Below are 12300 nucleotides of genomic sequence, written 5' to 3' on the forward strand. Positions count from 1 at the left end.
TGCAACTCAAAACTGGATGATAGTGATATTATATCTTAAGAAACAAAACCACGTCCAATTCACTTAGGAAAACCAAAAGTGCGAGATTAAGCTAATAATTCTTAAAGCTTGGAGAACAGTGTATATATCGTAAAAGATAAATCAAGATAATGAGCTCATTTCAATCCTTGAATTAGTAACAAATTGAAACTAAGGAAAAAAAAACCTCAGAGCACCCTCAGTCCGCCTTCTTCCTGAAAGAGCACCCCTCGGTGAGCCGAGCACGCCCACCGGTAGGCTGGCATAGCACCGTCTGGCAGTTGCCGCATACCACCACGGTTTGGGAGTGGCTGAAAACAGTGGTTCTGCATTCCCACACAAGCATAAGCCAAACATTGTACTAAAAAAGAAGAGACCAACTACTGTAGACGTAAACTAATGAAATAACTGCTTACATGTTGAAGCAGCCCTGGCATTTCACATCCTACAATAATAGAGAGATTCAGACAATATAAAAACATTTTTAAGAAGAAAAAAAAAAATTGTTTATCTTTAGGAGGAAAAAACGAGCGAGCGATCAGAAGCGTACCATGAAGAAGGAGTTGGGGGACTGAACAAGACGTTTAAGCTTGTGCTTCCTCTTCTCGAGCTCCGCCGGAGGGTTCAGCAAGTCAATATCGTTCTGAAGAACCTGATCTCCCACAAAATTCACATTAAAAAAAAAAAAAAAAAAAAAAAATGGAAACCATGTTATTTGAAAAACAAAGAGAGATTTAGATCTGGATGCGGAGTTCCACTCACCATCTTGGAATCAGGTTTTGGAGAACAAAAATCCCCCCAGCGCAGTTTTTGCAGCAGAGACGGAAGAGGAAAAACCCTATGGGTGGTTTTGTATTATATAGTGCCTGAATGGGAAGTTCTTGGTCGTCGGATGATGAGTGTTAGATCTTGGCCCTTCGTCGATACTTAAAAAGCGGTGTTAAGGAAGATGGCCACGTGTCTCTTGCGCTTAGCCTAAAAACATATAAAAAAAAAAAAAGGTTCGAGGAGCGCTACAAATATTCTCCTGTGTTCAGTTCCAAATGTTCACTTTCTAATTTTACAATGAAAATTCCATTTCGATGAAACAACAAATAAAAATATATATAAAATTTAATGACGTTTTTTACCGTCACATCAAAAATTGAGTACTTCAAATTATGTGTAGTATTCTACACACATATTATATATATATATATATATATATATATATATATATATATAACAATAATGTAATCCAACGGCTATACTTAAAAAATAAATTGAAAAGTGACTTCAATTACAGACAGACACGTATTAGAATAATATTATCTTTGAAGGAGATGCATTGCTGGTTGTTAAGGCCATTATTGATACATTCTCTAATCTCTCTAGAATTGGCCATTTTGTAGATAGTATTAGAATGAGAATGAGATTTATTCGTTGTGCTTCTATGGTTCGTGTTTTTCGGCTGTAAAATGGTGTTACTCATACACTGGCTAAGAAAGCTTCATGTAATGGTTAATTTTTTCTACTTTCCACTTCATTCCAATTCTCTCTCCCCCCCTCCCCTCTCAATACCAACCACTACAACCCTAAAAAGGTAGCCATGCCCATGCCAGCTCTATATGAAGGTTGAGCCACATCCATGGAGGTCGTGTTGAGCTTTTCATGGAGGGAAGATTAGATAGAGAGTTAGAGGGAGGATTGGAGGAGACAGAAAGGTAGAGAGTGAAGAGAGGAAAGAGAAATTAATGGGCAAAAATAAAAAGAATAAATTCTATTTAAAAACAGAAAGAAAGTGTTAATATATAGAGGTCTTCTATCGTAAACAGATACTATATCTCAAGTTCTAAAGTAATTATTATTATTATTATTTTATTTTATTTTTAAATGGCTTAAAGCACTATATATATTCCCTACTTTTATTAAAAAACCAAGTTAGCATGATAGTCTAAAAGAAGTGATCTAAACTAAAGCCTCTTAAAACTGCTTGTATAATCCATGTCAACATCATATACAAAATGTAGGATTCAATGCAGCTTGCGGCTTGAGCAGTAAAACTCAGAGACACCACACACAGTCCCAAATAAATTGAGTCTTATCGCACAAATCGATCAAACACTAAAATTTTCTAATCTTCAGCTGGGAAATAATTCTGCTACCAATCAAAGACATGATAAACAATGTAATGAAATATTCAACACAAAAGTAAGCATTCAATACTTTGTCCATGGCGCAATTCAAGTACTTCTACTAGGTGAACCTGTTGTAATCCATAACCAAAATTACATATATCCTAGAAAAAGAAATAATACCTACGAACTCAGTGGTGAAAGGGAAAAGTAGTATAGGAGCATGCTGCAGGAATCCTGGGGTAAATGAAATCGGACATACAAAAGAAATCAAATTCCGCTGAGACAGAAATTTTGATTGAATTGAGCCACTAAAAAGAATTACAAAATCGTTTTCTTGGTGAATCTATCCTGTATGTTTCTGTATAGTACAACAATATGTGCTAATGCATACCAAGCTTGATAAAAGTTCGCGCCAGTGACAAGCAAATGTCACCCTTCAACATATCTGATGCTAGCAACATTATTTGTGTTACGACTGCAAAACAACTGTTTGAATCTACTAAATGTGGGACTTTATTCTCGTCATCATCATCTTCAACACATAAACATACTCAACATTTGTTAACTCTACAGTCAGCCATGTCAATCACGGTAGTCATTGAATGAAGCCGCACAATGCTTTATTCCAGATTCAGTCTCTTTTTCATACTCTCATAAACTAGGTAAGTAATACTTGCAGAAGGAACAACTTTTAGCAGATTAGGGAATATTCCTTTGTAGAAACCCCTAAGCCCTTCATGTTGAAAGGTTCTCCTAAATACATCAGCCATCCCCTTATAAGCAGCATCTGCATTATGGCGCTGTGCTTGCATTCTGGAAAGCATTAGCAAAATTAGCCTCATCTTAAAGAGAGCAAAATGAATAAAAGTTCACCCAAGACAAGAGCAACAACTGATACAACCATGATTTACCTTGTCCTGACAACCTGCAACGGATAAACACATGATGCTCCAAGAGCTCCTGATACTGTCCCACATCCCAATTGCACAAGAGGACCAGGTTCTACAGGAAATCTAACAAAGTTCAGCATACGACATAAAAGGCAGATCTGGAATAGAAGACAATTAAAAAATAAAAATAAAAACAAGAAAAGATGATTAGAAGAAGTTAGCTATTTAAGACACAAGGACCTTACCGCCATCATGAAGAATATACTTCTTCGACATATCTTTCAAGGATTCATATGCAGCAAGATCAATGCCAGCATAAGGAATAATCCCAAGAAGAGATGGAAAAAGGCCTCTATAGAATGCCCGAGGTCCCTCTTGAACCCATATATCCCTTGATAGAGTTCGAAGACTAGGAACTCTCCCGCCTTCACAGACAAAAGTTTGTATTCGAGTTTTTACAAGATCCATTGGATAAATAGCAGTCTGTGCCACAGCACCAGCTGTACCACCAGCAAACAGGCGCCCAAGAATGCCGACATCAGCCTTACTTTCTCCCCCTTTAACATTCACAATAAAACTTTTCAGCCTTTCGTAAGTGTAGAACCTTATGGCACTTTCAGGGGCCACCTTCATAACATTTAGCCCATTGCCTCGGAAAAATCCCAAGAAGCCACCTTCTTTCCATATATCCCTTACTACTGGCATGATGCGTGCTCGTGTTGTTTGTACTTGCAAAACAACCTTTAGACGATCAAGAGGGGCAGTAACTGTACGGGATGTCGCTCCTGCTACCGCACCTGCAATAAGATATCTACTTGCATGGATATGCTTACTGATGCCCTCTGGGATTACAGTCTGCTCGCCAATATCAACAAGGCATACCCTCTCTAAATAATGATAAATGTTCTCAATAGTTGCCTCATGAGGGTAGAGCAGAAGAAAATCCCTCCATTCTTCAAATGTAATTACCCCATTGTTATCCTTATCAACACGCTCAACAAAAAGAGCAAGTTCCTCATCATCAATTTCAATCCCTACAAAGAGAGACTGGTGTGGCTTATAGAATGAAAACACTTGCTAAAGAGAAAACTATTGTCCGACAACATTTTGATTTTAAGTGCATAATCGTGTGTGTGAGCGAGGCTAAAATGATTAAAAACATAATATGCAATCTAAATTAATTACAGACCCTTTACGCGAACTTTGAGCATTTACTATTAAGATCAAACGAAGAAAAAAAAAATGATGCAGCTACTTTGTTCTAAATGAAGTCACAATAACTGCACATCTGCAACTATAAAGAAGGTAATTACAGACCCTTTATGCAGTTTTCCAGAAGATCAACTAAAAATAAAGATGAGTTGGAATGGAAGACGTAAACATGATGCAGCTACTTTGTTCTAAATGAAGTCACAATAACTGCACATCTACAACTATAAAGAAGGTAATTTGTTAGTTATTTGGGTTTTTGGGAAGAAGATTCAATAACTTAAAATTAACCCAAGTCACAACCCTTGTGGTTTCACCAGGAAGAAATATCATTACTAGCATGCATACACTTTAAAATCCTAATTTTATTACACACCACTAGTTCCCTACAAGCAATCATGAAGAAGAGCAGTTTTCTCAGAATTTATATGCATTTTTCTATTTATCTAACCAGATGTACAAAAACTCTTATAGTCTTATTCAAGAGCTTATATGACCGTTCAAATTGTGGGTTTGCAAATTAAATTTTTCATCATTCACATTGCTTGGCAATCTTATTTGAAAGCTAAGGAAGCCATGACCTTAAGCTTGTTACCGAAGATTGTGGGCATCCACATCTAAGCTGAACCAGTCAAATTGTGAAAAGCACTAAGCTTGATAATCTTTATTAGAATCTCAATATCCTACCTTCCAAGTGAACTTACCAATAACATATTCCTCCAGGAATTACAGAAACAAGCATGGAAGGACGCAAACTTGACACTGGAAAACAGACATATAGATATGGCCATAAACCACATAAAAAGAAATACGTGGGGTTAAAGCCTCCTATCGCAGCGCCCAATAACCCATAAAACGGTAAAATTGTTGAATGCGTTAACACAATTTTATTCACAAATTAGCAGAAGTAGAGAAGAATAAGATTTACCTGCCCTAATAAGTGCATCCAAGAGCTCTTCCGGTGTAATGCAGCCATTATGTTCAACATCTATGGCTTGAAAAATGCAGTAAAGCTCGAGCTCTTTATCGTCCATGTAGCGCTTAAACTCTTGGTAATCAACACGACCATCTTTATTGGCATCACAGACATTCAACAAATCCTTGGCATACTTGTACTGGGAGGGTATTTGGAGTGCAGAGAGGCCAGCCTCAATCTGGGCATAGTCCAAATACCCGGCATTTGCAGTGTCAAAGAAATTAAAGAGACAACGGATTCTGACGTCCCTCTCTTCCTTGGTCTCTCGCAAGGCCAACAGGACATGATCCATAGAGACTGGCCCTGGTTTCCTCACAGGATTGCAGCACTCTTTCTTTGGCTTTGCCTCCATTCTAATAAAAACCTAAGCTACCATAAAACAAACACACTTCTTGCCCTCTCTTAACTTCAACTAAAGACTGTTTGAGAATTGGGATCAAAATGTGTTCTTGGGATAACACAAAGCTAACCCCTTTGTAATGCACAAATTAATGACATCAGATGCAGACCCAAATGAACCCTAATTAGAACCTTTTCGCTCTTTATCAATCTGACAATTCCCTGTCTCTTCTCTTTCGACGGAAAATCTAATTCCCGTTCAAAGTAGCAAATGTGATTGAAGCGCACATACAAAATTTCAAGGAGATCGAATCGAATTATAAAATACGTGTGAAAAATAGAGGGAAAAAAAATAAAAAATAAAAATCAGGTCAAAAAAGGTAAATGGAATTCAAACGCGAAACGACTGGAAAACGCACCGAAAACGCAATGGAGAATGTTCAAAAGGGGACGAGACGGCGAAGATTCAGAAACATGGTCAAAATCCCCACGTACGCGTCCATCACTTCGCCGGCAATGAGAGGGATGGCCGGCTATAAGATCATCTCGGGGAGAGAGCAGAGAGGGAAGGGGGGGGGGGGGGGGGGGGAGAGAGAGAGAGAGAGATTTTTGTGGACTATATATTTAATTTTATTTTCGAAAGTAAAAAGAAAAGAAAAATGTGAGTGTTATGAATCGAACAATGTTACAATATAGTGGGGAGTACTCAGTACTTGAATTTTTGTTCTTTTTATTATTTATCTTTTGAATTTTAAGCATTTTCCAATGTGATATCTTTTGCGTTTGTCATTGGTACGCATATTCTTTGGTGTCCGCTGTAGCGTGAGTTTTCCAACCGGGAGTGCGGATGGGTAGCACAGTTTTTTTTTTTTTTTTTTTTTTAATAAATTATTTTAACAGTATTTAAATAATTAAATTTTATTATTTGCATCACCTAGTATAAGGGACTTATAATAAAATAAAATTTATCCCCAAACATTTTTAATTTTTATGCAGGATTTCACTTGGAAAGATTCTACGACTTGTACCGGTCCAACTTGAGTCGGAATATAGGACTTTTGGGGGCCAGACCTGACCCCAATCAAGGCTCAAGAGCCCAACCCCCAAACTTCATCTTTAGCTTTCATTAGCATTAGCAGTGTGAATTTTGGTTTCACCAACTGTTTTGTGTCGTGTCCAACAACACCAAGACCAAAAAGCACATAGGTCTGTCACGTTAACCGCGTGCGTATCAAGTTTAGAACAAGAGCTAAATTCCCTGTGACCATTCCTTGCAAAGAGGGGGGGCCGGAGTAGAAGACACGTGAATTTGCACTTTGCTAATGGGCATAATTTACATAACATAAAGCATCATGTCATATTCTACATTGAAAAAGGGCCGAAAGGCTAATGTACAATCATTGTCGAAGCTTTATTCTAGCGATTTCTAAGGCTGCCTTGGCTGCTTTTCGCTCTTGTTCCCTCCGCTGACGAAGCTTCATTGCCTCTTCTGCTTCTCGAGATAGAGCCTGCAAACTCTTTTGGGAATCCAACATATCCCAATAAATCTCACCCACACGAGCCTCTAGCTCCTTAGTCTCAGCTTCACAACTGGACAACTGATTCTCAACTCGTACAAGCCAGTCCTTCAAACTGGAAGTCCTTTTACGAAGGGATTTAAGGCGCTGATTGGAGGCTATAAAGGCGGTCACTGTTTCAGCATGGATGCTAGAAATATCATCATACCTAACTTTCTCATTATTGCACCGCTCGATCAACTCTTGCCAAGAATGTTCTTCGTCCACTGACTGTTCTATATCAGCAAGTGATGATGCACAGGCAATGAATTCCCTCACACGCTCATGAAAATGTGTATAATTAACTGATAGACAATCCAAAACTTTAAAAGTAGATCCGACTGCCACTGCCATGGACTCATGTTTAAGCGGATCCATAGACTCAAGACTGGTAAGAAGCAGATTTCGGAGATGCAACTCTATCTGATCAAGCATGTTGGAGTTGGCTTTTATGCTGCCTTCAACAATAGGGGGAGGACTTTTGGCGTTTGACCACTCCCGAGAAACATCACTCAAAGCCTCAGCATCCCAACCAGATATTTGCGGGGATGGCTTGTCAAATTCAGTAAGCGAAGTACTATGAGGCAGCTCAGTAAAGTATTCATTACTATACACATCTTTATCTTCAGGAATGAAGATGGAATCAAAAGAAGGGAAAACACCTGTCAAAAATATGAATCAGAATCATAACGAAAGATGAGAGGGAGAAAAAACCAAAACAATGGCATGTAAAATCATATTTACAGCAAAAGAAAGGCTTCGGTAGTGGAACTGATAAACATCGAGAAGGAGGGAAAGTGAGCCGGCCCCACCAACCCAATATAAGAACACCAGCAATTTGACTGGTACAATCTGTCCAAAAACAAAAGGAGACAATGGTGGGCAAGTAAGCAAAAAAGAAAAAAGAAAAACAGCAAGAGAAACATACTGTTAGAACGTAGATAAACACGAGAAATTACCTCCTGTAGATGTGTCTCCAGAAGCAGTAGTCTGCCTCCGGAACCGTGTCTGCCAGTGATGCATTCCAACAAGAGATGTTTGACAGGAAATTAGGAATGCTTTCTTCATAATGGGATTCCTTAATTCAGCTTCCAGCATGACTAGGTCTTGAAGATTCCAAGAGACCTTAACATGTGATGGATCAAGACACTCGGTTTCTTCATGTTTTCCCCTCTCCGTGAGGGGTTCTTGTAGATCAAGACATTCTGTGGAGGTTTCATCATGTTGTCCCCTCTCTGTGAGGGGTTCTTGTTCTCTCTCACAAAGTCCAGGTACAACCATGTAAGTTGAGGAATGTTGATGATTTTCCATCTCCACCGACTCAAACTCCATCCTCTCCGGGTGCTCAATACTCAAATTACTAGAGTCATTGACCAACTGATGGCTTCTCAAAGTACTCTTTGCAGACATGTCATGTTTGCTTTTCTCTAGAAGATCCTCCCATTGGAGGAAAGGACAAGCTCCAAATCCCTGTCTCAAAGCCGCAGTCCATTAATTAGATATCAACTGACACGTGAAAGAATGGAATAATCCACAATATTAAAAAATGCCATACGTAACAGGATAATGGAGGATTGCTCTCCTAAAATGCTTCTGATAGGAACTGTAGGTGTTGAGAAACCTAATCCAAAATACTTGGATTAGTGTTAGCTATGGAAGTGGTAGAGGAGTGTTGGGGCAGAAGTCGCCGAAGTCATCTTTATCATTCTTTATCTTATTTGCTTCTTATCTAGTCGTTCAGTAGTAGCGTCTATCTTATCTGCATCTTATCTAATAGTTCAGTAGCAGTAGAGGAATGGGGATCAGTATTGTAATCGTAGTGCATTAGTCTTCCATTCGTTTTCTATTTGTTTTCTATAAGTAGCAGAGCTTGGTTGGATTAGTGTTAGCTATGGAAGTGGTAGAGGAGTGTTGGGGCAGAAGTCGCCGAAGTCATCTTTATCATTCTTTATCTTATTTGCTTCTTATCTAGTCGTTCAGTAGTAGCGTCTATCTTATCTGCATCTTATCTAATAGTTCAGTAGCAGTAGAGGAATGGGGACCAGTATTGTAATCGTAGCGCATTAGTCTTCCATTCATTTTCTATTTGTTTTCTATAAGTAGCAGAGCTTGGCAAGGGGAAGAGATTCATTGAGTAATTTATTCAAACATCTTGTGTGTACTGGCGACTCCTACCTTAAGTGGAGAATTATTGAATAAAATTCCTTTCCTCGACTACATATCTTCCATCAAACACAACCCAGCCCATCCAAGCTCTATCAGCTTTGGTGGGGTTTCTCTCACTTCATTTTTATCTGTCCGAGTTTAAGGAGAAGGTGCTCTACAGGAAGTGGAAAATTGGGCAAGACCCACTTATAGGTATCTTTGCAACATATATTTCATAATATTTAATGCCAAAAGTGAAACCACCACAGGACCAGAACATGTAAGTTGCATCTTCAAAACTGAGAGAACTTATATCACAAAACATCACCTTATGATTAATGGGATGATTATAGTCAAGGTGAGCTCGTCAAAGTTCATAATACACTCCAGCATTCCCCAGCTTGTTGATGAAATCAACGGAAGTGTACATTAAATTGAAAATACAACCGTGATATAGCATGTTTATAAAGTCACACTCCATCAAGTACAAAGGACTAAGTGATTATTCAGGCAAATCAACAGCAGATACCAAAGCCGCTGAGTACTTTTGGTACCAATAACTCAAGTACTTCGGACATGCGGATAACTGAAATATAATCAAATGCTTCAATTGTGCAAAGCAATTGAAACCCCATGACAAGTGCCAATCAGAAACCAATTTTAGGCAACCGTGTTTTTATAAGAATATTCTTAGCATACGCCATGGTTAAAGAAACACTCAAAATAGTGTGTTTCATTGAAGTGGGCAAACTTAAGGTGTTCATTGCTCAAATATATATCTATACCACAGGGAAAAAAAAAGGTTCATAAAAAGCAACATTTAGGCAAAACCACTACAAAACAAACTTGTGCATGCCATATATATAGATGAGCAAGAATTTGGAGCTAGCCGATGTGAATCATCAGTGCATACCTTCTTGATTGGGCAAACAAAACAGCTTCGACCCGCATCTGGCCCATCCTTCACCGTAATCCTTTGACAGACTCCAGCGCCACAAGAACACAGAGGGAAGACTCTCGAAGGAGGAGGAGACATGCTAGTTTCACCATTTGTTACTTGGTCGCACCACTTGAAAAACCCACATTGACTACCCTATTAATGTCAAATAATAGTCCATAAATAAACATCAAAACCGCAGATTTTATGCAGGGAGTACGCTAAGAAAAGAAAGAAAGCAAAAGCAAATAAACAAAAATTAACTACTGTGATTGGGCAAGTGTAGAACTTTCTGCCGGGGTTCTTGTCCGTTTTGGAAGTCCGTACAAGGCAATTTCCACGGCCACAGAGACATCGAATGAGGGGTGGATCAGGACCCCCTGAGAAGGAGGAGGGGCGGCCAGCAGTAGCATTAATGGCAGCGAAGGGCTGAGATTTCATATGGGCCGGGGGCGTCTTCAAGGGGCAATCTCTAACCCAGTGACCTGGCTGGCGGCAGTGGAAACAGGCGTTGTCTTGCATTCTCGGTGAAACCGCAAGTGCAAGAGACTTCGATGACAATGAGGCTAAGGAATTGTTGCTGCTATGTCCAGGATTGATCACTAAAAGGACGCAACTTTACATTTTGAGACAGCAAGTGAGAGGAAGCCCAGTGACCGTGGCTTTTTTAAAAAAAAAAACTACGCTACCCTTCGAACTGCCTATCCGAAAGAGCAACGCTTTCTTCCGAATTGGATGAGGATGAGGGGACAACTCACCCCACGTCCTGCCCTGTCCCTACGAAATCAAAATCAGCGGCTGCTTCTTTTCTTCCAATTCGGCGTTTGTGCCGCCAGTGCATTTGGCGATATTCCTCGCTGCTGTTTCGAACCCAGTTAACTTTTTCCTCTTCCTGACGTTTCTGTTGCTGTTGAAGTGTTGGAATTGACGACCAGTAGAAATCTTACAAGAAGATGAGATATCGAAGGTGTTGCAAATGAAAAATTCTTAAGCGGGATAGGTACACGAAAACGGCATGAGTCGCAGAGGGAGAAGGGAGAGGCAGTGGCAGAGGTAGGCTTCGACGAAGACGAAGACAATGGAGAGCTTGTTAGTGCCACTTGACAAACTTACACAACTTCATCGCCTTTGGTGGCAGCTAAAGGGTAAAGTTGCTCACAAAGGGCGTTCTTTAAGGAGTCTTTCTCAACGAAGGTACTCTTTCTGTCACTTCCAGTCAATTCTCGCCTTTGGTAGTGCCTTGTTTGTTAAGTTACATAACAGTATACAGTAATGCGTATACTGTTTATATACTTTTTTTCTTTTTTTTTCTTTTTTTTTTAATTTTTCAATACTAACCAACATCAAAACATTCTCACTTTTTTTTTTTTATATCACATCAATAATTTTTTATTACTATTCAAATAAAAAAAATTCACTACAATATAAAACTTTTTCACTTTTTTATATCACATCATCACTTTTTACTAATTTCAAAATTAACAACCCACTACTCTGTTCTGTTCTGTTCTATACAGTACATGGCTTTGCTAAACAAGCTCATGATTGCGTTTGGAATTTCGATTTTACAGACAATAAGTGCGATTTTAAATTAAATTACAGAACATAAATCGTTTGGGAACTACGTTTTTAAAAATTGAGATTTGAAAATGCAGAAAATCTGTCTTTTCAAATCGCATGTAAAATAGTGTTTTTTTTAAAACGCATAATTTTAAAGGCTAATTTACGATTTTAAATGTTAAACTGTAATTTTGTCAAACACTTAACTGCGTTTTTAAAAATTACTTTTTTTAAATCGAACATTTTAATATCGTGATTTTAAATCGTACTTTTTGAAATCGCAAACCCAAACAGACCCTAAATAAATGGCTTTTTTTGATAAAACAACACGTGATTGTCACATGTATAAATAATATATGTCAATTTTATATATAAATTGTAAAAAAATTTCTAAAAATCGATTTATATAAAAATTATATCCTATTTTATAGTCATCGGTTCCTATATTATATATATTGGAATAATTTCACTTATAATTCTTTATGTTTCATCATTTTTTTATTTTTTTTGAACAAAATAACATGTGCTATTATTAATACTGCAAACACCATAG

The 12300-nt window shown here is 38.3% G+C and overlaps 3 protein-coding genes across 6 annotated transcripts; all 3 read right to left on the reverse strand.

Annotated features, from left to right (window-relative positions):
• LOC133860103 (small ribosomal subunit protein eS27y-like) lies at nt 1-910 on the reverse strand. The gene is made up of 4 exons (XM_062295759.1): nt 781-910; nt 569-670; nt 435-463; nt 1-344 (listed from the first exon to the last, which is right to left on the reverse strand). The coding sequence occupies exons 1-4, from the start codon at nt 781-783 to the stop codon at nt 218-220; spliced, it is 261 nt and encodes an 86-aa protein (XP_062151743.1). The 5' UTR covers nt 784-910; the 3' UTR covers nt 1-217.
• Nucleotides 911-2189: 1279 nt separating this feature from the next.
• LOC133860104 (calcium-dependent mitochondrial ATP-magnesium/phosphate carrier protein 2-like) lies at nt 2190-6136 on the reverse strand. 3 transcript variants are annotated; one of them, XM_062295761.1, is made up of 5 exons: nt 5969-6136; nt 5163-5797; nt 3271-4059; nt 3047-3137; nt 2190-2948 (listed from the first exon to the last, which is right to left on the reverse strand). In XM_062295761.1, exons 2-5 carry the CDS (start codon nt 5560-5562, stop codon nt 2756-2758), a joined length of 1473 nt encoding a protein of 490 aa, XP_062151745.1. In that variant the 5' UTR covers nt 5563-5797; nt 5969-6136; the 3' UTR covers nt 2190-2755. The 3 variants fall into 3 exon arrangements, with proteins under 3 accessions (XP_062151745.1, XP_062151744.1, XP_062151746.1); XM_062295760.1 differs by having other exon boundaries at nt 5163-6136; XM_062295762.1 differs by lacking the exon at nt 5969-6136 and having other exon boundaries at nt 3271-4072; nt 5163-5301.
• Nucleotides 6137-6857: 721 nt separating this feature from the next.
• Nucleotides 6858-11401, reverse strand: LOC133860105 (uncharacterized). 2 transcript variants are annotated; one of them, XM_062295763.1, is made up of 5 exons: nt 10452-11401; nt 10164-10343; nt 8065-8575; nt 7850-7957; nt 6858-7767 (listed from the first exon to the last, which is right to left on the reverse strand). In XM_062295763.1, the coding sequence occupies exons 1-5, from the start codon at nt 10707-10709 to the stop codon at nt 6947-6949; spliced, it is 1878 nt and encodes a 625-aa protein (XP_062151747.1). In that variant the 5' UTR covers nt 10710-11401; the 3' UTR covers nt 6858-6946. The 2 variants fall into 2 exon arrangements, with proteins under 2 accessions (XP_062151747.1, XP_062151748.1); XM_062295764.1 differs by having other exon boundaries at nt 10455-11400.
• Between the last annotated feature and the right edge of the window lie 899 nt (nt 11402-12300).

The sequence above is a fragment of the Alnus glutinosa genome, chromosome 2 (genome assembly GCF_958979055.1).
Source record: "Alnus glutinosa chromosome 2, dhAlnGlut1.1, whole genome shotgun sequence".
NCBI lineage: Eukaryota > Viridiplantae > Streptophyta > Magnoliopsida > Fagales > Betulaceae > Alnus > Alnus glutinosa.